This window comes from Varanus komodoensis, unplaced genomic scaffold (assembly GCF_004798865.1).
Source record: "Varanus komodoensis strain SLA01 unplaced genomic scaffold, ASM479886v1 scaffold29_1, whole genome shotgun sequence".
Taxonomy (NCBI): Eukaryota; Metazoa; Chordata; class Lepidosauria; order Squamata; family Varanidae; genus Varanus; species Varanus komodoensis.
In genome coordinates this window covers 4,564,832-4,591,658 of record NW_025335759.1, presented here as the reverse complement: position 1 = coordinate 4,591,658, position 26,827 = coordinate 4,564,832, and the positions used below count along the sequence as shown (strand labels likewise).

General features: G+C 47.0%; 2 protein-coding genes across 6 annotated transcripts in view; one reads left to right on the top strand and one right to left on the bottom strand.

Annotated features, from left to right (window-relative positions):
• Positions 1 to 2,397: 2,397 nt before the first annotated feature.
• LOC123026079 (transmembrane protein 244-like) lies at positions 2,398 to 15,404 on the top strand. 5 transcript variants are annotated; one of them, XM_044435323.1, is made up of 6 exons: positions 4,303 to 4,427; positions 4,541 to 4,626; positions 7,262 to 7,335; positions 8,251 to 8,376; positions 14,098 to 14,142; positions 15,120 to 15,404. In XM_044435323.1, exons 1-6 carry the CDS (start codon positions 4,326 to 4,328, stop codon positions 15,239 to 15,241), a joined length of 555 nt encoding a protein of 184 aa, XP_044291258.1. In that variant the 5' UTR covers positions 4,303 to 4,325; the 3' UTR covers positions 15,242 to 15,404. The 5 variants fall into 5 exon arrangements, with proteins under 5 accessions (XP_044291257.1, XP_044291260.1, XP_044291258.1 ...); XM_044435322.1 differs by lacking the exons at positions 4,303 to 4,427; positions 15,120 to 15,404 and adding an exon at positions 2,398 to 2,492 and having other exon boundaries at positions 14,098 to 14,436; XM_044435324.1 differs by lacking the exon at positions 14,098 to 14,142.
• Positions 15,405 to 20,550: 5,146 nt separating this feature from the next.
• The window catches only part of MECR (mitochondrial trans-2-enoyl-CoA reductase), an 18,036-nt gene continuing 11,759 nt past the window's right edge, over positions 20,551 to 26,827 (bottom strand). Inside the window, exons 5-9 of the mRNA XM_044435272.1 lie at positions 26,696 to 26,809; positions 25,223 to 25,296; positions 24,516 to 24,576; positions 24,233 to 24,305; positions 20,551 to 21,266 (exon numbers count right to left, since the gene is read on the bottom strand). Of these exons, the coding sequence (XP_044291207.1) occupies positions 21,103 to 21,266; positions 24,233 to 24,305; positions 24,516 to 24,576; positions 25,223 to 25,296; positions 26,696 to 26,809 (486 nt within the window). The 3' untranslated portion in view covers positions 20,551 to 21,102. The remainder of the gene's footprint in view (positions 21,267 to 24,232; positions 24,306 to 24,515; positions 24,577 to 25,222; positions 25,297 to 26,695; positions 26,810 to 26,827) is intronic.

Below are 26,827 nucleotides of genomic sequence, written 5' to 3'. Positions count from 1 at the left end.
TGGCAAAAGGCAAAAGTCAAAATGTAGGCAGCGGATTTTATGCTGCACTGCAAACGCTATGTGACCTTAGCTGGCCTCCAAGAAGGGCTGGAGAAGGAGAGGCTGCAGTGATCTCAGCCACAGCCTTTAGGGCAGGGGGAAAGTGGCTGCCCGCTGGGAGGGACTCGGGGCAGCTGGCTATCCATGCGCAGCTGTGTTTCGTAGTTTCGTGAGCATCACCCTGACACCTTGGCCGCACACCTTGGAGTGTGCAGGCTGGCTGCTTTGGGCACTTGTTCTCAACGACTGCTGGCTGGGATTCATCAGAATTGGAATGTAAAGCAGATCAAAGGGGAGCTGGGGAAGATGGGCCATGCCATCACACGGAGATGGAAGAGGTGGACATGCTTATCTCAAGGCCAGACCCGGCAGGCAGGCAGGGGATATTCAAAATATACAGCAGGTGGGAGGAGAGCATAGACATGGGAGTTTCTCAGAAGCAGACCAGGCAGCTGCGGCTTTTGACCCCATGATAAGGCATCACCCAATTAGAGGATCGGTGCATGGAGAGGACCCTCACTTTCAGAAGACCCCTCAGAAACGGATGGGGCTCAGGCATGCTCATGAGGAGGGTTCCTGGAGGTGATTACTAGATTGGGTTCAACAAATTGCTCTGTGCATGCTCAGAGAACTGTCCTGGTTGATTTATGCTTTTGGGTCAGTAGAATGCTCAAAGGAGGAAGCTCAGCTCACAGCAGGCTGAAGGATCTGGGAAAGGACAGCAGTGCCCTGGGTGGCCGTGTCCTCAAATGCATGGAATAACCCACTTCCATCCTTCCAGTCCACAAGGCCACTTAGTCCTTGTTCTTTCCTTGTAAGTGACATGCATCATTAAGGGACACTGCAAGTGACATTTGACATTATATAATCCTTTAGGTTCTGTGTGCACCAGTGGCCATGACATAGTTGTGAACGGGAGGAAATTGAATCATTTTGGTGACCAGTTTTTAAAATCATATAAAAATTGAACCCCAGTGCTTTTAAAAAACAAATTCAATATTATTAGACTATTACTTCATGTTAAAAAAACCCTCTAGTTTTGTTTTCAGTAGAAATAGGAGTAAAAGGGCACTGACCAGAGGAAGAGGAAGAAACAACCTAGAAGGGCAGCATGTGATAGAAGCATGATTCTACACATTAAAGCCACATTCTCCTGCCAAAAAGGGCAAATAGTACTAATGTGATATCCACCTGGTAGCAATGTACCAGGTGGATTTTCTTTTTTTCATTGTAAATTCAGATTTTCTATGGCCTGAGAAAGCACAGAAGCAGCAGGGGGGAAACACAGGACGACAACAATTTGATGAAGGTGTTGCATGGTTGCCTTCAAAACCTGAGTGACTGAAGCAGGCCTATTCCAGAGCAGGCTCAAAGAACCACAGACGTGGGGGCGGCCTGACCGGTTACTGCTTGTGGCCCTTCAGCAAAGGAGAAACATCCACTTTCAGGCAACAGGTCCAGCTGCCAAACAACTCTTATTGCCAGGAAGTTTATAGAACATTCAGTTCTGCCTTTTGGGGCCACGGAGAAGAAGCTTTGCCCTCTTCTATGTGGCGACCCTTCACGTATTCAAAGAATGCAGCCATGTCCACTTCAATCTTTTCTTCTTCATGCCCCATGCATCCAATTCCTACAATCTTTCCTTATAGTGCTTGTTTTTAATATCTTCAGTTGCTGTCCTCCTTAAACTGAATTGCTTAGATCTGGACAGTTTTCCAGATGAGGTTTATTTAGGATAGAATAAAGTGGAGCTATTTCTTGGCATTTGGGGGAAATAGTTCTAGTAGTGCAACCTACAATTGCATTTTGCATTTTTCCGGGAGCATCATGCTGCAGACTTGTATTCTGCTCATAAGCGATGGCAGTCCTGAGATCTTTTTCACAGGTGCTGCTTCCAAGCCACCGGTTGCCTGCACCTTTGATTTTGCACGCGCTTCCAAGGAGAACCTTACCTTGCATTTATCTCTGTGGGATGATTTCATTTTCAACAATTCAGGCTACACTTCCATTCCATAAGGTTGTTTCGAATGTTATTCCAGGCATTTTAGCCATCCCCCCCATAGTGGGATGTGATCTGTAACACTGGATAGCCAAGAAGCAGGTTTAGCCAATTTAGAAGAATTTTGTCAAAGCTGTTGAAATAGCACCAGCTGCATCTGGCGACAGCTGCAGGAGCCTGTGCGAATCACTGCTGGGATGCCACCATCTACCCCTTCAAAAGCTGATATTCCACCCGGCTTTGCCAGTCGAGGAACTGACGCAGGCGTCTTCCCTTCTCCCTTCCCCCACGCTCTCCTTTGCTGACCCTTATCTTGGCCTCTGGCAGGCAGCTGATGTCTTAATCTCTAGCTGTCTTGTGCAGGCTTTGACTGCGCTCCATGAAATATTTCCTTCGCTGTTATGAAGCTTACCTACCCATGATCTTGCAAGGCAACCATGCATCAACCGTCAAGGTAAAGTCCTCAGGGGTTAGACATCCTCTGTGGATGGGAAGCAAAGCCGAGTCAGGGATGAAACCAGTGGCAGGCGGACTTGGCAGTCAAGCAGAGAGCCAGCGTGCCACCTGCTCCTTGGGGGCTTGTAGAAGGATTGCTGGTGCTAAAATGTGGATTCTCCAGCACAGTGGGAGAATAATTTTGCCTTAGCTGGCTGCGTGCCAATTGCTTCTCCTTCAGCCTCGGTGCTTTTCACTGGACAAAATACGAGTATGTGTATTTACTGGTTGACTTTGATCAATTTTTTCTGCACCTCTGTAGGCAGGGTTGTTTTTTTTTAAAGAGTTTAAAGAAAATATTTATATGACACTTTGTGTACCGTCTTGTAACCACATGGCTCTCTACATAATAGAGGTGGCTTACATAATAAAACAACAACATAAAACATCATATATAACACAGTTAAGCACAATTTAGACAGTTAAAACCAAATAATATAACATAGCACCATAGCAGGAACACCAAATAATAGTTTAACAACAGATTGGAATTATCTCAAATGTCATAATTAAGAAAACTAAAATTTACATTAAAATATAATGAAAATCAAATTACAATTAAAATAATCAACAATTAAAATGCTCCTTAAATAAAAACATCTTATCCTGATACCGGGATATGTACAAGGATGGCACTTGATGAATCTCTCTGGGAAGTCATTTCCATAGATGGGGTGCCACAACTGTGAATTATAGCAACAAAACTGTTTTGTGTTAGACGCCCCAGTCTGTGGATTCTCGGAAGTAGATGTGAACTTTTATAGACAGAGGTGCTGGAAAGGGAGCCAATCCGCTGTGACTGGTGCTGTCTGGGCAGCTGGCAAAGCCTCTCCCAGATGCCTGTCCTGCCCACCACGTGTTCCACCCGCCGGCAGGGCACCAAGCCACATTAGGCTCTTGCAACAAGCCCACTTAATTTCCCTACAATGCCTCGGAGCATTGCTCCCTTGGAAGCAGCATGGAAACTATAGTTCCCTAACCTGGTACCCCTCCAGTTCTCCTAAAAGTTACCTGTGTCCCGCTCCTGGCAAATGCCAAGCAAGCCCCCATCTCCAGCCTTCCCCATATCAGAGCCCGACCTCCTCCTCCCTTGCAGGTCCATTTCCCAAAGCAGAGGAAATGCTCCACTGCAAAACGAGGGAAAGGGTGTGCATACGTGTGCCTAGGCTATGTTGAGCTGCACATTGAGAAATGCCTGTACATCTTAGAAATATAGAAATAGAAATGTTATCATCATCATCATCATCATCATCATCATCATCATCATCATCTTGACAGACAGGGCCTGGCCAGATGACCCATGTGCATGCCTCTTCGGACAGTAAGTGCTGAAGGCCAACAGTACGTAGGGGCTCTTATTTTTCAGCTGGAAACAGTTCTTAGGGTCTCCTATGTTTAAGCTGCAATGTATTTATTTATTATCTGCTTCTCTGAAAGGCAGAAAGCCCATAAAGCAGTGGACACTTCAAGCAGAAGAAGGGCTTCTGGCAGCCCTCCAAATACAGGGCTGTCATCTGCAAAAGAGGGCACACGGCCACTTCTAACTGTCTGCATGTCCAAGAAACCCCCTAAGTTCTGTAGGGTTGGGAACAGTCTTAATAGAAACATAGAAACTGAGTGAGTCAGACAGGGTCTCCCAGGCCATCTAGTCTGACCCCCGGCTCCAGCTGGCTCCTGCTCCTGACATGCGTACCACATGCATGGCCAGCCTATCCTTGAACACCCTCACTGATGGGGCTTCAACCACCTCCTGTGGAAGCCCATTCCATGCCTAGGGGTCCTAACTGTCAGGATGTACTTAATGGGCACCTCCAGCCCATCTCCCCTTCACTCTTTTTGCCAGCTACCACGGTACCAAGTTTTCTGGAAACAATGGCCAGCGCTCATCCCTGAGGTAGGCATTGCCGAACTTTCTCAGCAGAAATGGAAAACACCAATGCAGCAGATGTCAGATCTGTGCTGATCCTCGGGGGGCATTTCATTCCTTTCTCTTGCTTCTATTGCCAGGTCATCATTCTTCATACATTGCTGGGTCTCCTCATTTTCTACACAGTGTATTACATGACCGGGAGCATTTGCTATGGAGCGTTCAGGTGAGGCCGCTTGCCTTGAACCATAGATGTTATCCGCAGCTGCTGCAGCGCGCGTTTCCCAGGAGCGTTCCGCCTTCCCACTTGAGTTCCCACGGGGAATGTCCTTTTCCACTCTACTGTGCAGCAATGGTTCCGGCATGGTAGCTAATTGCAATGTTGGCCATTTATTTTAATTTCTTCTTACTTCTCTGCTATTACAAGGTACCCCTGACAGCCTGTTCCTGGGATCTGTTCTGAAGACCTCTTAACAAAAGCCATTTTTCCAGATGTTTAAAAAAATGATATTCAGTCAACCAATGAAGCAGCAAGTGGAATCTGCCCTGCCTCTGCCCCATCCCTTCAATTATTCCTTTGTAAGCAGGACCACTGCCTGACTCATGCAAACTCTAGCTTACAGGCTGTGTTTGAAAAAGCCATGCCTTCCTCTCCACAATCTGAAGTGGGGCAATCCAGAAAATCTCATGAGACTTTCACCTTTTAAGAATGTGTTCCTAAACCCCTGAACTCGGAAATGCAAGGCCACTGAGATGAATGAGACTAACTCTCAAGTAAATATATTTAGGATTGGAACAATAATCCACCCATGATAGATGGATTTATGATTCCCCAGCTGGAGCCCTGCTCTTGGTTAACTGCCTAGTCTGGCAAGGCAGCAGTGATCTGTAATAATTTTGCACATTCGGACTGTCCAGGGAGGAGCAGACTAAATTTTCAAGGTTACAGGGTTGCTCTGCCTGACAAACTTGGTGGCAAGGAAAGAAATGCAATACACAGACTGTGTACATGGGCTGAAATGATGATAAATCACAATAGCATGAAACAAATGGTGCCTATAACAAAATGTTGCAGTTTGGAGTAGGGATGTCAGAGGAATTCACAATGGATTCAGATAAATCCGAGTATGGGTGCTGGAGCAGGCCAACATTTTTCAAGCTGTGCAGATTCTGTGAAAGTTTGCTAATGTATACAGTAGCTTCTGAGCTCAATTCAAAGTGCTGGTTTTAGCCAATAAAGGCTTATATGGTTTAGGTCTACAGTACCTGATGGAGCTCCTCTCCCCACTACAATCTACCTGGGAATTACATTCAACATTCAGGGTCCTTCTCTGAGTGCCAACTTAATGGAAAGCCTGCAGGGTGAGAAGAGGGAGGGGTTTCTCTGTAGTGGCCCCTCATTTATAAAATGATCTCCACACTGAGGTCCACCCATCTCCATCTTTTCATCTTTTTGGCACCAGGTTAAGACAGCTCTTCATACCAGGCCTTTAAAGACATAGAGGGATATTCAGGGCCTCAAGGAGATGGCCCATCCTGGAAGTGTTTCACTGCATTCTAAGCTTTTTTTTTGGCTGAAAAAGTTTGCATTTTGGATAAGATTTTATGGCATTTTTGTATTGCTTTTGTGAATGTTTGTAAACCACTCCGAGGTTCAGCCATTGGGCAGCACAGCAATGAAATAAATGCTGATAAAAGGAAGGGATATGAATAAAATCAATCAAAACAACAGACAATCCTAAAATAAGTAATCCTTCATATGCAACTACTGGTGAGTTTAGTAGTGGGACTTATTTTTGAGTAAACATGGAAATGATCAGGGCACTGAAGTATTTAGTGTGTTTCACTAGATTACCTTCTTTGTTTACAAAACCTGCTAGCATAAGTCACTGCAAATTTCCACTCCTGCCAGTGGATTTGCAGAAGCTAAGAGAGAGACTTTCCTAAGGCCACCTGCAAAGGGCCAAACTATATGACACATTAAATGCACAATGAACCAGTGCTCTGCAGCAGTACAAAAGGCAAATTGCATGTTAGGGATCATTAGGAAAAGAATTGAACGATGAAACTGCCAATACCATTATGCCTTTGTATAAATTTAAGGTGCAACCATACCAAGAAGTGTGTCTGCAACGGGGGCCAGCGACCTTTGGGGTCTGTGGGCAACATTTGGAAAACTGTTTAGGGCATGAACATTAAATCGACACCACGGGTAGGCATGGCTCATCAAATGAACAAGGGACCTGTCCAGAGGGAGAATGAGGGAGAATTAGAGGCCAACAATCAGAGGTTCTCTGCTGGCTTTGGCGCAACTGGAGTTGCTGGTTAAAGAATAGAAAACTGTTTTAAAAAATAAAAATTAGGAGAAGGTGTGTAGGGGCAGATTTTGGCCCGCAGGCAGGTTGTCTATGCTTTGTATACAGTTCTGGTCTCTGCAATTCCAGATAGATATGGTAGAGCTGGAGAAGATGCAGAAAAGAGCACCCAGGGGAAGATCTGTGCAAGCTTAAGCAGAAGATGAGGTGACTGCTGGAGCTTATGGAGAGTGGCAGCCCTCTTCCCTGTTTAAGTTTAAGCAGAGGATTCCTCTGCTGTGAGGAAGGCTTGCAACGTTGGACCCTTTCCGTTTAGAAAGGGCAAATCAGGGGAGGCCTGCTCCTGGTGCCCCAAATTGTGCGTGATGCGAAGCAAGTGGATTGGGAGACAGCCGTCCTACACAGGCCTTTGCACGGATGCACCAAGACGGGGTTGTCAAGCATCCTGGAAGCTCACTGGAAGGGGAACGGGAATCCGGGTGGAGAAACCCATGAGTGGGACCTCTGTGGTCATTTTAACGTCAGGTTCTACTCTCTTCTTTCTAGGATCAATTCCTTTGGCATGCTGATCCCTTTTGGATTTAAAACAGAGCCATCTTTCTCAAATTCCAGCTATCTGGGTGAGCAGACTTTCCGGAGAGAATTTTTTTAAAGCTCATAAAGAAAAAGCTGCCCTTTTCTTGGCTGAGGAGGTTTGGGAGGCACAGAGGAATGAAAAATCTGCTAAACTAAAAAGGAGTGAATGCTGCCTAGAGCAGCCTCCCCAGTTTGGTGTCTTCCGCATGTTTTGGACTATAATTCCTACCACCCCCAGCCAAGGACTGGGGCTGATGGGAGCTGAAGTCTAGCGGCCTCCACATTGGGGTAGCTTATAAGTCGAAAGTACACTTTACACTATTTCCAACCAGATATGGAGGAAGAGCCATGGCGGAGCGATACAGCGCTTGCTTTGCAGGCAGATGTGGAACCCTAAAATCACTCTCATTCAATGTCCTGGATAGCTCCTCCTAGCCAGCAAAGATGGGGCGGTGATGGGGGTTGGGGGTTGCGGGAGGAACCTCTGGAACCTCCTAGCCCAATTCCAAAAGCCCTTTTCGAGCCATAAAAAGCAGCTGGTCGCACAAACTTGTCCTCTTTCTAGCAGCCCACTGCTTGGGAAGAAAGCCAAAAGGGGAAGGCAGCAATAGTGGCCCCACCCCTGGACACTTGGGCTCTGCCCCTCAAATGCTCTTGACGGAAAAAAAACAACAACTTCCCATCCTGGTGCAGAAAATGTCAAGCTAAATGTCCCAGCGGAGCAGCCAAGATTGTTAATGGATTGTCAGAGACAGAAATGTTACCTAATTATATAATCTCCTGGAAGTTCAATTTGCCCACTGCCCTGTTTCCTAAGGGCATGCATGCGCCAGTCTTTCACAGATGGGGGGGGGCGGGGACTAATGAGATCTAATACTCTAATTTGTATATATATTGCATATACGCTCTTTCTTGACTCTGCCTCATTTAAACATTCGTTCCTTCTCCCACTTCCCTAGCAAATGTACTTGCCATGGAGATCACCTTTTTCATTAGTGGCCTCCTCTTTGCCCTGCTGTTGAGATGGTGGATCTGGGATTACGCCATCACCGTCACCTTGGCCCATGTCCTGCTGACCTGTGCAGGTGAGTTCAAGCCAGTCACACCAAATGGGAGGGATCTTTAAGCCAGAAAAGGCAAATGCTCCCAACAGCCATCTTCATGGACAGGCTAATCTCCAGTTTAGATTTTAACAGGCTGAAATACTTGCTCATTGGAGCAATGTCCACCCAGAAAAGGTTGTAATGTGGGCTGCAATATTGTAATGGCTGCCCAGAGACCATGATGCCGACAGGTGGCTTTTATACGGAACAAACAGTCCCCTCATTGCCCTGCTCTATTGTAACCTGCCCTGCAAAGACAGATTGCTTATTTATAATGTAGTTCCTCAAGTTTTCATCTGAGGCTTCACACGTCTGGGCTTTGCACCCACATGGAACCTCAACCTGGGAAGCACCTATAGCTGAGAAATTGTGGCTCTTTCACCATCCTGGCATATAGGACCATAGCAAGTTCCCACCCATTCCCCCAAGACCACCTGGGGTGGCCTTGGAACCAAGAGGAAGCCTTGGTGTCAAAGTTGTGGCAGACCTCAACACCGGTGCCACAGATGACATCGGTACCAACATGGAACTCGAGCGCACAGACTCAATGCGCTGATGACCACTTGAGCCACAATCTAGCTAAGCCACCTGTCTTTCTTCTTTGTGGTCCCTGTGCATCACACATACTCGTACACACGCGTCAGAAACCGACTTTCTGGAGGAGGGTGAAGTGTCATCACTGCAGCTTTGAAGGGCTGCTTGGGCAACAGTGTGATCTTCTCAGGTCCGGACATCCAGTTTGTAGTGCCTGACCAGTATCCATGGGTCAACTGCATTGCTGCTTGGCAGAAGTCTGGTAAAAGCGCCTCACAGCCAAATACTCTCTTGACATTTTTCTTTGTGGTCCTTGCACGTCACACGCAGTTCCAGAAACTTCTGCAGTTGAGGACTTTAGGCGGGAAGCCCTCCCCCACATTTTTGGGTTTGGGCAAAATTCTGGAAGCTCAATAGAGCATCATGGACACAACAACATGAAGGAACTCCTGGATTCAGCTGAATGAGTTGTGCTTGCTGAGAAGCATCAGGGAATTTTTGAAAGCAACACGCTGGGGAGAGAGCGGGCACAGCCTGAGAAAGCTTTGTAGAAAGGCCCCCAATTTAAATGCTTGTTTACACAGAAGGGTGTCTGATTCGGGAGGGTGCAATCTCCCAACATCGAAGCAAAGGATGCCCTCACAAAACAGCTACCCTTTAGGAGCTATTTCGGTCGCGAAACATTCATTTCCCAGAAGGGGAACAGTGAGATGAAAAGAAAGCAGCTTGCCCAAGAAGCTAAGTACCTGGGAATGTTGCTCCTAAGGAGAAAGATGGCTTTGGAGGGCAGCCCTTGATTTGTAGCAGAGCAAACTGTGCAAGGATGGAAAAAAAAACAGGGAGCGTGCTGGGGGCCGAGAAGCGTGTCTCTGGCACACGGGCGCCTCTGGGCACTGCAGCACAGACTCCGGCTGAACAAAAAGCAGGAACAACCATGCATTAGCTCCCCGGTTGTCCTCGCCTCCTGTGATGTGTTTTCACCGTAAGCCCATCATTTGCTGCCGTACCATCGTTCCATCCTCCGCACCACTCAGTTTTCATCGGCTACAAAACAAATTCCTTATGTACATATTGATTTACGATTTGACTGATTTACATACAGCTAAGATATTTGAGCATATCTCTCAAGGAGTCAACAAAACGAGTTGTAGTATATGTTAAGCTACAATTAAAGCCCACACATTGCTAAGGCATTAGTCTAAAATGTGAATAAAAGCATTCAAACCAATTCAAAGCACACCATAATAACAGAAAGATTGGGGGCACATTCTGTCAGAGAAGGCCTGGGTAAAGAAATGGGTCTTTGATGCTTGGAGTACAATTCAGTTGGTGCCCCCTAATGGAAATGGGGAAACTATTTCATAAATTGGGTGCCACCACAAAGAAGGCCTGCTTCCTGACCGCTGTGAGATGGCAGTCTGCTGGCCACAGCACCACCAGCAGGACCTCCTCTTAATTAACATGCAAGTCTGGAATGCTATCTGCTTGTTATCCTGGTCCCAAGAAGCTGGGACTTTATAGGTTAACAGCAAGATCCTGCACTTCTCATGGTGGTGTCAGGATCTGAGGCAGCCTCAGGGCTCCACCTGCTGGATGAGTGCAGGAATAACGGCCCTGGTAGTTAGGCATATTCCCACAGTCTATTGCAGCTGCCAGGACCATCATGCACACCCTCTCTGGAGGAAGAGCGATGTCGGAACTGGCTCTTCCCTCCAGAAGCTGCAGCAGCAATGGGGCTTCCCTGACTTGCTGTGGTGTGTCTTGCTTCCTGGTTGTTGCTAAGTTCCTGCCCCAGTCTCCTGCTCCTGCTTGCGTTGACTACATGAGTGGCTTGTGGACTGTACTTTGTCTTGTGCCTCTGCTACTCCTGGCTCTGATGTTGGGTTACTGGACTTGGCTAGGACTGATGTTTGGACCCTGGCTTAGGTGCCCGGGTCCTAGTGCTCATGCCTATTATTCTGCGGCCCATGTCTCGGACTCTCGGCAAGTGGCCAACCTGTATGATCATTAAGGCATGTATTTATTTTGTGAGAAAAACCACCATTACGAGTCATTTGGTGATGAATTCCTTGCCAGCAGAGCAAGCGTAGAATTCACTGGTGACTTGCACTGGCAGTCCAGATTTTCTTTTCCTAGAATCCCCTGCATACTGCAATATTCCGGGGTGCAGGGTGCTGCTTTTGATGTATGAAATGCCCTGGAAAAATCCAGTGTTTGGGAAATGAAGACAGCAGCTACTCAGAAGCACCAAAGTGAATGTTGTTCTGTAGCACTGAAAATGAATGAATTTAGGAAACAAAAACTGATTTCTTGAACCCCAGGTGGTCAGAAGGTAGAGCCCTACATGTTTTGGATTTTAACTCCCAGCATTTCTGAACTTTGCCCATTTTGGCAGAGACTTCTAGGAACTGAAGTCCAAAACATCTGGAGCTCTGCTTTCTGCATATCCTGGACATACCTTGCTGGCTACACAGCGAGTATCTTCCCATTGTCTGATGCTGTGCAGAAGCAGGGCAGTATTTGTCCCTGAAGGTGCACAAGAACTTGGAGACACTGGAAGTGGATGCGCTCAGATCTATGAAGTCGTAAACAAGATGCCTTCCTACCCCGAAAGGGGGTGGCAGAGTGGGCAACAGAATACACAGGTGCCGGCTATTTTAGGTACAGGATTGCTACATGAATTATTTTATTCAAGGTTCATCAGCTGTGCACACAGACATGCCTGCCGATGCGTCCCAGAGAGCTCCAGGTATACACAGCACCCCTCCAGCATGGTTTCCATGAGTGCTGAGAACCCACCCTCTGGAGAAAGCTGAACTCTTGACATATTAGCTGAATTCCTTGGCCACAGGCTGGCACAAAACCAGGAATGCATTCTCCCATAGATGGACAAACAATGCTAAACCAAGTATGCACACTAGACCAGTGCTGGGTGGGAACAAAGGCAAAGACGACAGGGCCAAAACCCAGCTTCCTTTGGATTAAAACTGCCAGTAACAAAGAGGCATTTCTTCATCCTTTGTGAACATGGAACAAAAAATGTGAAAATACCAAGCAATCAATGATCAGGGATAGGGATCAGGTCTTTGGGAAGTGTGGGAGTAGCTGATTAGGACCCAGATAAGCTAGATTTGGCTGAGGTTTTGCTCCTCTCCTCTAGGGAAGTATTTAACACTGCCTGCCTTTGCTGATGTGGCACAGCTAGGGAATGATCCACCAGGACGATTCAACCAGCCCTGCCCCTTCTCCCCACAGCCACTGAATGCCACCACCTCCCCCACTCCAGAACACAACCTAATGATCCAGACAGCTCAAAATCAGAAACAGCTTTAAAGCAAATATGAACATTACCATGGAAGAAAAAGTTGCTCTGAAACAGCTTTCAATTGCTTTTGCAGCTGCTTCTGCTCCCTCTGCCTCCGCTGTTGTTCTGTCCCATTAATCCCAGGGCCATGTGGAACCATTCTTCCTTTCTGCCCATCTTGGAACCAATGATAACAGGAAAGCCGTTTCCATCTCTCTTGTAATGCCACTGCTGCAAAGACAGGCATCGCCATCTGCAGCCCACTGGTGCTAATGGACCAGAACAAGAGAGACCCATCACTTATGTCGTTGCCCCCCCCCACCCCCCCTTTGAGAGCTACAGTCGCCCCTCCTTCAGGTTGCTGGCAGGTGGGGGGTTGTGGAAAGACTAATTGCTTATTCATAAACGAAGCAATTCTGCTAAATGGGGCTGAGGTGGCCAACACTCGGGCTTGAGTGGAAAGGACCGTGTTTTTTCCAAGCCCACTTGCCGTGTAGTTTCTGATTAGGGACCTGGTATCAGTCTCCAACATGGGCATGATTTGTGTTTGCACTGGCTGGAGCATGATAAATGGCAGCTGCTTCAGTTGCAAAAGCACTGCTTGCTCTCCCTCCCTCCCTCCCTCCCTCCCTTCGGCTCACAATTTAAAGGGAGGCGATCCTCTGTGCTCCAAGATTGAGGTGAATGGGTACAAGAAGATGGGCAAATTAAGAGATGATTGATGAGTCAAGCAAGGAATGGGGGGCAGTTGCAGGAAGATGGATGGACTTGCACATGATAAGATGAGCCAGGCTGATTGGATCTGCCATGCCTGAACAGTGCACTAGCCACTCGCTTCAGTAGCCCAGTCAGCATGTGAAAGGATTTCGGCCCCCCTGGAAGGCAAGGAGAGAAGCTGGAGCCAGTGGACGCCAATCCTTGGTGGCTGCAGGGTAAATGCTGGAGGTCAGCACCTTTGGGTATCTGCCAAGGCCCCCACTGCCAATCCATGGAGCTACCGGGCCCTGCCTCTTCCTCTCTTTATGGGAGCTGTTGTGCACTGGAGCCAGACGGAGAGGCAACATTAATAGTGCTGAGGAAAAAAATGGGGCTATCACAATCATCTTGCCCAAGGGCTCCACTAAACCAGGAATTGGAACGGTCCCTTTGCCCTGCTCCCAGTATTACCTGATTCAGAGTTCTTCCTCCCCGCTGTGCCTAATTGCCCCATATAACACCCCCCCACGGCAGGAAACAGCACCTTTGGGAGCAAATTGCAACACTGGGGAATAGATTTTTTGATGAAAACCCCCCACAGGGATGAAAGGGTGCATGGACTTGTGAAGGAGGAAGCCAATTAGCTACTGGGGGAAAGAGGAACCTCCCTAAATGGACCTTCGGTCTGATCCAGTGGGACTATTCTTATGTTCACGTCCCATACATCCAAAAGCTCCACCATCAGGTACAGGAGGCCTAACTAAAAACCAAGCCACAGTGTTGAGTCTGCCAAAAACACGCTTGTGGGGGAGGTTTTCTTTTCTTTTGGCAAGTAATTCAGGTGGTCCTGGTCTAAATTAGAATTGGATCAGATCCCTTGCAAGATCTTCTGCCCTTCTCCATACAATGTTCAGCTCTGCTGCTTAGAAGTACATTGTGTGGTCATCACACAACCGTGCAATTCCTCCCACCGCCCATCTCAAAGATGGCCATTTTTGCCAGCAGAGCAAAGCACAGTTCCAGAGTGTGCCTTGGGTCCTCTAATACACGAGCAGAAAAGACGATGAAACACTCACATGTGCCAGTCCGCTCGTGGAGCTTCCTTATTAACAAGTAACCCTTGCAGCATAGCTGTGCTATTTCAAACTTTTCTGATTTTTTTCCCCCAGTGATGAAAGAATTTCCTCTGGTTTGGCAATGGTGGTTGGCACTTGGTAAGTTTTTCTTTTTTTCGGCAAGGTCAGCAAAAACAAAATCACTCTTATTAAGAAGAGTGGCACGATTACTGGAATATTCCACGTCATCCCAATTTGCATCACTGGAAACTCACAGTCCAGGCTACTGGTACAGGAAGGACACTTGCGGGGCCTACCACTTCTCTTCATTTTCTGGAGAGAGCCTGAAGTGTTTGTTGCAACCCCTCTGATTTGGCCTCTTGATGCCGCCATGAAGCAAGCCAAAGAGCGATCGCTTTGTGATAATTTGTTGTTGTTAGTCGAGAAGTCGTGCCCGACCCATCACAACCCCATGGACAACATTCCTCCAGGCGTTCCTATCCTCCACCATCCCGAGTCCACTTAAGCTCACACTGACTGCTTCAGTGACTCCATCCAGCCACCTCATTCTCTGCCGTCCCCTTCTTCTTTTGCCATCCATTGTTCCCAGCATTAGACTCTTCTCCAGGGAGTCCTTCCTTCTCATTAGGTGGCCAAAGTACTTGAGTTTCATCTTCAGTAACTGGCCTTCTAAAGAGCAGTCAGGGTTGGTCTCCTCTGGGACTGACCGGCTTGATTGCCTTGCGGTCCAAGGGACTTGCAGGAGTCTCCTCCAGCACCACAATTCAAAGGCCCCAATTCTTCGGTGCTCAGCCTTCCTCATGGTCTCACTTTCGCAGCCATACATTGCAACTGGGAAAACCATGGCCTTGACTATATGCAGTTTTGTCAGAAGGTTGATGTCTCTGCTTTTTAGTATCTTGTCTAGATTTGCCATAGCTTTCCTCCCCAGGAGCAAACGAGTCTAAATAAAAGAAAGGGCAGAACTGCTTCTTTTTTTCCAGGGAAAAAGGCTTTGCTCAACCTCACACCCTCCAGCTGTGTTGGACTGCAAGTCCCTTCATCCCCAGCCAAGATGGCTGATAGGGGGAGGCTAGCCTTAAGACTTGTGTACTAACTTGTCTTCTTTTTTGCAGCTGGTGGTCTCTTTTTTATGACCTGCAGTGGAGAACTTCTAACTTACCTTGCATGCCATGATGCCAACTATCTTAGCAGGAGCAGTTTTTTCGAGCGTATGCTGAGCCTTAGCTCAGAATGAGAGCACAAGCACCTCAGCTCACCTGCTGAATTGACAGAGGAAAGTTCTTCCATTATCAGCAGTAAGAGAAAGCAGACTGCAAACTCTCCAGGCAGGAAAAAAATTGAGGCACGCACTATCCTTTTAAGTAAAGTGCTACTTCCAGCTCATCATGTATACTGGACAACCTGGTATTGGTAATCTCTCCTCTTGAGAAAGAAGCCGAACTTCAGTGGTAGAGTAGTGGGTCTGTGTGTGGGCTCCCAGGCATCAATTCTTGGGCTTGGTAGCTAAAAGGATTGGACAGGACACTACTTTGCTGAAGACCCCCCCCCCCCCCCCCCGGTCAAAGCAGGCAATCCCGAGTTAGTTGGCTAAGATTGTTGTATAGATAAAAGGCAGTATCTTACATTCTACTTGAAAGAGTTTTAGTCACAAAGTTGTGCCCAACCCATCATGACCCCACGGACAACATTCCTCCAGGCTCTCCTGTCCTCCCCCATCCCCCGGAGTCCATCCAAGCTCACACCAACTGCTTCAGTGACTCCATCCAGCCACCTCATCCTCTGCCGTCCCCTCCTTCTTTTGCCATCTATTGTTCCCAGCATTAGGCTTTTCTCCAGGGAGTCCTTCCTTCTCATTAGGTGGCCAAAGTATTTGAGTTTCATCTTCAGTATCTGGCCTTCTAAAGAGCAGTCAGGGTTGGTCTCCTCTAGGACTGACCGGTTTGATCGCCTTGCGGTCCAAGGGACTCGCAGGAGTCTCCTCCAGCACCGCAATTCAAAGGCCTCAATTCTTTGCTGCTCAGCCTTCCTTATGGTCCAACTTTCACAGCCATACATTGCAAATTTGAAAGAGAAAGGATGGAAGAGTGCATAGTAGACAAATTACAGCTGCAGGATTGAGGTCACAGTCCTATGCATCTTTAGACCAAAGTCCTACAACTCTAAGCGTTGCTGTTGGATTGGTTTCTATCTGCACGTGAGATTGTGACTGCTGCCTTGAACTGGTTTGTTAGATCTACTGATTCAGCAGGCAGATTTTCAAAAGTATTTATAGTATTCAGCACTCATTATGACGCTGCACCCTCACCCCATATAGCAAACACCATCCTGGAACAGTCCCTCTTTCCAGTGTGAGAAAAGGAAGGATGCAGCTAGGGTGTTGCCTGCTACAGCCTGGGTACCTCCTATTCCAGGGGGCCTTCCTGAGGGAGAGGAGAGGGAGAAGCAGCCCCATTCCATCAGCTTTATTGAAAGACTTACTTCCTCCCTCTTCCTTCCTCCACCCCTCTTTTCTTACACTCTGAGTTTTAGATTGTAAGCCTGCTGGCAGGGACTGTCCTGTTGTACTGGTTGTATGTAAGCTGCTCTGGGAGTCTTTTTGGCTGATGAGCAGAACAAAAATACTTCAAGGAATCATACTTGATATACTTCACCGTCTTAAGAGATGGTGGCTCAAAAGACAGAGGGCTCAGAGATGACAGAGGTGAACATGCCTCCCTTTCTTGTTCTTATATTTACAGCTAGACAAGCCTCTAAGTACTGTAGGATGATGAAATTGACTGATCCATCAATGAATACTTGTTGGGTTACAGAAATTATAGCTAATTTTTCTAGGACAATTAAATTAATTTGTCACTCAATTAAAGGCCAAATTTCTCTGTGGGCCTGAATGTGGAATCCAATCTGCGTGGGATTGATCGACCCTCTCATTACAATGAACTCATGCGCCGGTATCTTTGTCAAGGATGAGTACAGCAGGTTACATTGTGTGCATGTGCCCCCACTCGTCACACGATTTGCATCCAATGCCTAAAAGCACCACACAAATGATGAAAGCAGAACCATGAAATGTATTCGAGGCTCATACAGCAACACTATGGAACCGAATGGCTTCAAGAGTGCCGTATCTTATTACTAAGCCCAAGCAAAAACACCATCACTGATCAGAGCCAGAGAATTTTTATTGGAAATGAAAATTATTGGCATTTCAATGGCCATTACATGGTTCTGCGAGAACAGGTCTGCAGTCAAATACAATTTGCCCTTATTTCAGTTACAGCCATCTTGTATGAATAACCAATTCGAAACCCTTCCTTTCTGTGCATTATACACAGAATGGAAAGAGGGCTCTGGAGGCCCGCAGGCTGCATCTGGTCTGGCAAGGTTCTCCCTCAACCCACAGAACTCCCCACAACAGCCACCTGGAAACTCACCTGAAAGCTGGCTACTTCAGGGAAAAACCCTGGGCTGAATACAGCTTCATCATGGTAGGTAACCCACTCCTAACAGACAAATATTCTACATTAAAAGGTGTGATAAGCCAGTAAGTGGCCGACCAGATGAGCCTCACGGTCCCTGGGAGCGCCTGCCAGATCTGCCCTGCACATGACAGCTTATGGCATTAAATCATCTCCATTTTAATTACATCCAGTTTATTTAGGCATATCTTGCTTGACAGCAAGCATTGCTGTGACAGATGCATGCTTGAAGCATGCGGAGGAATGCCTGAGTATCTATTCGGGAGCAGGTTATGTGAACTGAACGCGTACAGTATGATGATTTACAGTCACAATAGTGACTCTGATTGGTCAGAGTACTCTTGTAGGGCAGGAAGTGGCCTTGAGTTTAATGGGAGGGGAAGGACCCGTAGAAAATTCACATGTTTTTATAGTCTGTACATCAAAAGCCTAACATGAGGGAAATATTACATAGTAGTACCTTAACCCTCCAATTTATAGCAAAAGCAGATTTGTTTTGTTAAATTTTACAAAAAATTAAAATAAAAAGCCAAATGCAGATTTCTGATAGCACCTTCCCCACCCTGGCACTCCCTGGATTCCTAACCTGGATATGCTAGCTAAAGCTAATGAAAGATGAAGTCCAAAGCAACTGGAGGGCACCAGGTCAGGGAAGGCTGCTACATATAAATTAGTTGTGCACAAGAGGGAAAGCCTGCTAGGAAAGTGATCCACTTCCATGTCCAGCACCAAATACCTCCACCCCATGTGGAAGCCCTCTATTATCCTGGTGAGGTTTATGCTCACCACTTCCTGGTGAGGTTTATGCTCGAGAGCGACTTCTCCCTCTGTAAGGGTGCGGACCCGATTATGTGGGTCCGCCCCCGGAGCCGGATGGATCCAGAAGGATTCCTGAAGGCCCTGGGGGAGTTTCCGGCTGACAAGATGGGTGCTCCTGTCGAGGCTCTGGTCGAACTGTGGAATGGGGAGATGACCAGGGCTGTAGACACGATCGCTCCTAAGCGTCCTCTCCCACCGGGCAGAGCCCGCTCTTCCCCTTGGTATACTCCTGAATTGAGGGCGATGAAGCAGGTTGGGAGACGACTAGAGCGTAGGTGGAGGAAATCACGAGATGAATCTGACCGAACACACTTACGAGCCCACTATCGGGCCTATGCTGTGGCGGTGAGGGCGGCAAAAAAGAGATTCTTTTCCGCTTCCATTGCCTCCTCACAATGCCGTCCGGCGGAGCTCTTTCGAGTGGTGCAAGGCCTGGTCCGTCCAGGTCCAAAGGAAGACCTGATTCCACCCTCAAAGGCCCGCTGTGACGACTTTGCCAGGCATTTCAGGGAGAAAATCGCTCAGATTCGTCACGAGCTGGACACCACTATTGATTCAGAGGTTTCAAAGGAGACACCAACGCTGCCGTCTGGTCCAGATTTATTGGATGAATTTCAGTTATTGCGGCCCGATGATGTGGACAAGGTGCTTGGGCGAGTACGTCCAACCACTTGCTTTTTGGACCCTTGCCCGTCTTGGTTAATAAATGATTCCAAGCGCGGGATTGGAACCTGGATCTTGGAAGTGGTTAACGCTTCTCTGAGGGAGGGTCGGGTGCCTGCCCCTTTGAAGGAGGCGGTAGTCCGACCGGTCCTGAAGAAGGCGTCACTGGATCCAGAGATGGCCACTAATTATAGACCAGTGGCCAACATACCGTTTCTGGGCAAGGTGTTAGAACGAGTGGTGGCGGGACAACTCCAAGCACTCTTGGATGAAACTGATTATCTGGACCCATTGCAGTCCGGCTTCAGACCCGGGTACGGTACTGAATCTGCCTTGGTCGCCCTGTATGATGACCTGTGCAGGGAGAAGGACAGGGGGAGTGCGTCCCTGTTGGTTCTGCTGGACCTCTCAGCGGCTTTCGATACCATCGACCATGGTATCCTTCTGGATAGGCTTGCGGGATTGGGGGTTGGAGGCACTGCTTTGCAGTGGTTCCGCTCCTATCTCAATGGCCGGTTCCAGAAGGTGGTGCTGGGGGACTATGGCTCTGCACCATGGCAGCTATGCCATGGAGTACCGCAGGGGTCCATTTTGTCCCCTTTGCTGTTCAACATATACATGAAACCGCTGGGAGAGGTCATCAGGAGGTGTGGGCTGCGGAACCATCAGTACGCTGATGATACCCAGCTCTACCTCTCGTTTTCCACCAATCCAGGTGAGGCAGTGGCTGTGCTGAACCGGTGCCTGGCCGAGGTAATGGGCTGGATGAGGGCCAATAAACTGAAGCTCAATCCAGACAAGACGGAGGTCCTGTTGGTTGGCGGATCGGGCTTCGGAGAGGGTGAATTGAACCTTGTCCTGAATGGGGTTGCACTCCCTCTTAGGGACAAGGTCCGCAGCTTGGGAGTGCTCCTCGACCCAGAGCTTTCACTGGAAGCTCAGGTAACAGCAGTGGCGAGGAGCGCTTTCCTCCAGCTTCGGCTAATTCATCAGCTGCGCCCCTATCTGGAGAATGACTGCCTTGCGACAGTGACACATGCGTTGGTGACTTCCCGTTTGGACTTCTGTAACGCGCTCTACGTGGGGCTACCCTTGAAGACGGTCCGGATACTTCAATTGGTCCAAAATAGAGCTGCCAGGCTGCTGACGGGGACTGGACGTTATGTTCACATGACTCCAGTTCTCCGTCAGCTTCACTGGCTTCCCATTGAAGTCCGGGCCCAATTCAAGGTGTTGGTTATGACCTATAAAGCCCTAAACGGCTTGGGTCCTGGTTACCTGAAGGAGCGCTTACATCCTTATATGCCCAGCCGCCCCCTGAGATCGGCGGGAGAGGCCCTTCTCCGGGAGCCCTCCATGGAAGAAGTTAGGAGGGTGGTTACTCGGAGGAGGGCTTTCTCTGCGGTGGCGCCTAAGTTATGGAATGCGCTCCCCAGAGAGGTCCGCCTGGCGCCGTCGTTATTTGTTTTTCGGCGCCAGGCGAAGACCTTTTTATTTAAGCAGTATTTTAAATGTTAATATTATTGAATTTTATTTGGCCAGGGCGGCTTGTTTTATAGTGTATGTTTTATATTATATATTTGTATTTTATTGTATGTATTTTAAAATGTTATTTTATTTTTTTGTTGTAAGCCGCCCCGAGGCTTCGGCGAATGGGGCGGCATAAAAATGTTTTAATAAATAAAATAAATAAATTATCAGAAAAGAGGTGAGGAGGTCACGGGAGCGTTGGCGCTGGGCATTCGGAGTGCACACACAGAGCACCATTTCTGCAGCTTCTCTACTGAAAAGGTGGCCAGGATGCAGAACGGCTCAAGGCAGGTCGTGAAAGGTGGTCTGTCATCTCACCTTTTGCACTGAAACTCACAAGCATTCCCTGGTTGTGCAGAAACAAAGTTCTTAATCTCCCACAACATCATTATCATTTGACTGTGATCCTATTTGTACATTCAGTGTCTGCAGCTGCCCCCCCCCCCCCGGTCCCCCACCACAGTTTTCCTTCTGAAGTCAATCTGCTGAGCCACAGGGAAGGGGACTTTGTAGCAATTCGGTTCTCTAGTCCTGGAAGCAATCGAGCCACAGCAGGAATGGAAATCCACCTTAACGAGCTGCATACACTTTTCCCATGGGACACCTTCTACATGCGGAGGATCTGCTTAGCTGACACAAATGGCTTCATCGAAGCCTTCACAGCAATTTGGTAATCGATCAGAGGCACCTCCTGGCAGGCTGGAGCAGTGAGTTGACCCTTGCGAGCGAGGGTGCACAGATCTGCGATCATGTCTTTTAGCTTCTCTTTATCTGTAAGCATGGAAGAAAGCACGTAAGGTCAGCTTGCTTACCTGTAACTGATTTCTTCAAGTGGTCATCTATGCTTTCATACACATGGGTTCTGCATCCAGGTGGGGCCTGTCATCAGGAAGGTTTTCCTAGATAAACTGGTTTTAATTGGAGCCCCTCCCCACAAATGCCCAGTGTCTGAGTTACCTTAAGAATTGTCAGTTCAGGTCAAGAGCCATGGCTCTTGTGTGTGTCCGGAGTTTCAAGTCAGGCAGAGTTTCTGAAAGAATGTCCAGTAAACAGGCCAGAAATCCAGATACCAATTAATTTTAACAAAATGAGAGAATGTGGAGAACAATGCTTGCTATCTGCCATGAAGGACAGGTTCTGTCTGCTCTCATTTATAGTCAGCTCTAAGTCAGCAAAGCTGACTAATTAAGTCAGTGTGGTGTTTCACGGAAAACTCCCCATTCAGCCTGTCTGGACTTTTGTTGAAGCCATGCACTCCTCCTTTCTAATGGGTGACTTCTCTCTGCCCTGGCTCTTGCTCTTGAGGAACCCCAGGGACTGCCCAAGAGGGATGTGGCTGCTCCCTTAGAGCAGGGAAGTCATCTGCAGCCACAGTCCCTGTGTCTGGGGCCCACTGTGCTGTCTCTCTTCATCTGAGGAATCCTCCTCCAGGAAGACACCATGGTTGCCTCGTAGCTGGACATGTGGCGGTCCAGTTCCATTGCTGTGTAGACCCTCCTTGCCATGGTCTTCATCTCAACCAGGATGGTGTGTTTCTTCTGTGCCTGACCCCGTGCCAACCCAACAATAACCGAGTTCAGCTGCAGATGAAACACCAGGAATGTGTCTTCTCCTGGACCTGGTACAGGTTCTCCAAAGGGCACGATGTCGACTACAGCTGTGCTGGTGTCTTCCATGGTTCCTTCACGGAGTGGAGGAATGTGGAAAGGAACAACACAGCCACTAGCACTGAGTCCTACATACGGATGATGTCACAGACTGGGTCCACTGGCAGTTCGGTGAGCTGCTGTGTATCATTCAGAGGGCCTGTTTGGAGACCCTTCCCAGGTCTTTGGAGGGTGATTCAGACCCTGTACCAAAATGATGTCTTCTGGGAATGAAGATATAGCAGATGCATAATTGGCCAGATCCAAGGATGAGGACCAGTTGGATGGCCAAGGTGAAGCAGGATGGGTGTGGGCAGGGGGGGGCTGGAGGACAGGAACTGGTGGCTGGGACACAGGACCTGGAGACAAGGACTTGTTGGAGCTCCAGCTGCGGCTGATGGAGGATGAGAAGCAGGAGTTGCCTGTGAAGTTGAAGGGTACTCTGGCAGGGCCGCTGTGACCGGCTGAATGGCCGTAAGGGCGAGGTGCCACATTTCCAATCGGGGTTGGCCCATTCAGTCTTTCTGAGCCTGCCAGGTCAATCTCTGGCATAAGGACAGGAGTTCACCCAGTGGTTAGTCAGAATAGGCACCCAAAAAAACAGTCAGAAAAGAACTGGGGGAAATGGCAGGAGTCCATCCTATATATAGTAAACTGAAGGAGCAGCGGGGCTTCTACCAGAATGAGTTTAGCTTCTGAAATTGTTTAAGCTCCTTAGACTGAATATTAGAGTCAAAATGAATATGCTTTTTGAATATAGTCTCAGGGAGCCTTTCACAGAATATGTTAGAGTTATTTGGGTATATGAAAATCATGACAAGAATTGCAGTTGCTTCTGGATGGATATCGTCGGAGTCCCCAACAATGGAAGAATGGAGAAACGGATTGGCGGAGTATGTTGTGATGGCCACGTTGACAGAAGATTGTGCAGACAGAAGATTGTCAGAGGAGAAATAGAATTTTACTGTACTTGGTATGTTTAGTGGGATTTGAGGAGTTTAGAAAAGGAAAGGAAGCAGTAGAGGATTTGACCTGACTGAAGGCTCTGTTGTGGTATAGATTAATTATTTCCTTTTTGTTAAACTCTCATGGAGCATAGAAAGACAGGAGAATAGATTGATTTGGAGGGCTGATTGTATTGGTTGGATTTGTATAGAATTCCCTTAGCAAACTTGTCTATTTTAGCTGTTTTGTTCGTGATTGTTGTTTTGTTTTATGATTTTCTATTTGTTCATCTTAAGAAAATAAAAAATTAAAAGAAAAAACCAATTAAAAGAAAATAATTAAAAAAACAAAGAAGGAAAAAAAACTCCAACAGAATAGGTTTAGCTATGAACATCTTCCCAACAACAGGCCCCTCGCACAGAGACCGAAGAAGAATAGATAGTAACTCTTCTCTTTCAGAATGATTGAACTACAATTGTATAAGAGAATCATTATTTTAAAATAGGTTCTATCTAGAAATAGGCAGCTCAAGAGTGTTATCACAGTCCAAGCAACACACAAGAACTCTGACTATCCTTTCAGAGTCGCTTGAGTTGCGTCTTTTGTGCACTGCGCTGGGCAGGCAGGGCACATGGCAGGCTTTCAGCTCCACTTTTTGAATTTGCCATCTCCTTACAGGAAAACATAGCCCCTTTATGTCTGTAAGAAGAATGCCAGCTATGCAATTCTGCAAAAGACTGTTTGCATTTTTCCCAGTTTGAGACCGTTCACTCTGTTGGCCCATTTCCTGAAGTAACTGGAGTTGGGCAAGGTGGGGGGCGACTGGGTGCAATGGAGGCTGAATGCTGGCTGAGGGGCAGGCAGAGCCAGTTAGATAATGCATCTTGTGAGATGCACATTGGGATAACTGTATGTACAAACACACATTTCTATTCGAGTTACTGATGATCTGGACAGTAACAGAAGACTCTGAACATGGCCACGAGAGATGCATGAAGGTCTGGCGGAAGCTGATCAATGCCTCTGACTCGCCAGGGTGTCAGGCTGAGGTTTTCCACATTGCCTGCAAGTGGTGATGCCAGGGGCTGAGCCTGGAACTTCCACATGCACAGCCCATGCCAAAACCCTGCACACACCATCACTTACTGTGGCTGTTGTCCTTCTTCCAACGGGTCATCCAAAAGCCACGGAGCTTCACATCCTTGAAGATCAGTGCACTCTGCAGAAATAGGTAGGAAGAGGACAATTCACAACGGTTGCAATGTACTTTCTTTCAGAGGATCTTTTGGGTCACATCATAGACCAGCATGAGAGGAAGGACAGCTCGTTACAAGGGGGAGCTGGTGGACAAATTCGACAGGAAAAACAGCTAGAAGTGCAAACACAGGCTGTGGAAAGAAAATTAAGATGGAATTTCATGGCTACTCACCACAGGGATTGTGACTGGCTGCTTTGACATCCCACCATAGGTAACCATAGTCCCTTTATGCCTAAGCGAAGAGAGTCAGCTATGAGGTTAGAATGCTAAAACAGTTATCAGGCTTCCTCAGTTCAGGAGGGCAAGCTTATTTTCTTAATTCAGACAGCTTTCCTTATTGGCCAATTTCCTCCTTTTTTAGGTCATTTGGCTAACTTCTCCAGCCCTCATTTCTTCGCAGCTGAATCTTTGGCACAGTGTGTGACTGAAATGCAACCAGTAATGCTAAGAGGTGGAATCTGGGAAGCTAGTTTTGACATTCACCATTCACCCACCACCTTATTCTTTCAACAGCAAATATAAACATGCTAACACAAAGCACAATTTTGCAAATCTACCATGCTGAACCCCAGCGGTAAGTAATCAATAGTATTTATTTAACTATATTTACTGGAAGCACTCTTTACCTCCCTTCATAAACATTCCAGGACAATTCACAATACAAATATACAAAACACACAGATACACAACAGAAATAGTCATGCTTAGAAAAGACCCATTGAAATCAACGGGACTGAAGTGAGCCGTGGCTTTCCTGCAGCCCTCACTTTGTAGTGTCAACTCTAAGCATAACTAAGTCTGGATTCAATCCAATGAAACAATAAGCTATTATTGTTAGACACCCACAATTCAAATAACCAACAAACAGCTGAACTTACTGCAAATGACGCAGTAACTCGGTAGCACTTTTCCCTCCTACGCCATTCAAAGCTAACACAGGCTGAGGAATTTTCTGCAGAACACAAGATTTGATAGAAGTAAGTTGCCTCTTCCATTGCCTCATCCACATTCTGTTCATGAGAAAATGCTTAGAAGTCTTGCTTTATTCAGAGACCTCTGCCATTCAGGCTTTGGATTCTTGTAACATGAAAAGGAGATGAACATATCTGAACCCCATTAGTTTTACTTCATTCACAGCCAAGTAGAATCACAGAATTGTCCAAGTATTCATACTTTCAACCAATAGTTGTCAAGACAGTCTCAGGACAGATGGGGACAAAACCACCTCATTCTATAAGGCTTTTGAAATTTGTTGGGACTATATGAATAACTGGAATCTACATGGACTGAGAACTTTTACCAGGACTCATTAAATCGTTTCTCTGCAGAGGGAACATTAACACAGAGCAGTAAGAGGCAATGCGGGGGTTGCGGGTGGAGTGGAGGAAGAAGGGAGGACAAACATAATTATATTTTTCCCTTTACTCTCCACCAGTGTGTCTCATAAAAGAAAAGGGTGTTATAGTCCATAGCAAAAGTTGAAGCATCGCTATGCAACAATATCAACGAACTGGCACCTGAATATATTCACTTTCTTCTTTCCTTCAGAGTCATTTTGTATCTCATCTGAAATTAAAACTATAATTTTAAGCTGCAAAGTTTTTAGTGTTTTGGCAGAAAGGGGGCATAAAAATGTAGCCCATAAAGAATAATAATCTCCTTTGATGTTTATTTGGGCAGGGAAGCACATTGCTATATTGGTCCCCTATTGCTTATAGCAAGCAGATAGATTAGGAGTGGCCAAACCAGGGCTTGTGATGACCTGCATGCGGCTCTTTGAGTTTATTTTGTGGCTTGCTGGTACTGCCTGTGGGCGCCTGCTTGCAACTCTCTAACATAGGACATTTACTGTATATGGTTTTTCTATTGAATAAGTCTGGTCACCCTTGGTATATATATTTTCATGGTGATATTAAGCAGCCCTATGACTTTTTCTTTGCTCCTTTGCAGCAAATCCTTGGTGCCCAAGGACCCTGACTATCCTCATCCAAAGCTCCTCATCTCATTAATTTGTAAAAAGATGACAGAGTTTGGCCTGGGTCTTCAGTTTCACAGAAAAACAAGTGTTAAGCACTTCCCCATTAAAACACCCCTTTCACCAGCTTCCTGTTACATGACATGGATCAGATTAAATTAAGATGTTAAATGTGGCAAGGGAGATCTTTAGCCATGTCACTGAGCTGAATACAGAAGCCATTCAGCAGTCAACTCTTATCATCTGCTACATCTCTCATCTAGGAGGTATGGTCATGAATGAAGAGCAGCCATTTAACAGAATAATCCAGTTCACTGCAGAAGCTGCATTTCTCCTCACCATCTCTGATTTCTGGAAGTTGGATTCTCACCTATACCTTGAATAATTCTTTCATTTCTGGTTTTCTCAATGTCTCTTCTGTGATGATATAGTCTGCTCCAAGGGACTTCAGTCTGTCTATAAGCTCCTGGAGGTCTGGTCTGGGACAAAAAGGCAAATCAATCAGATC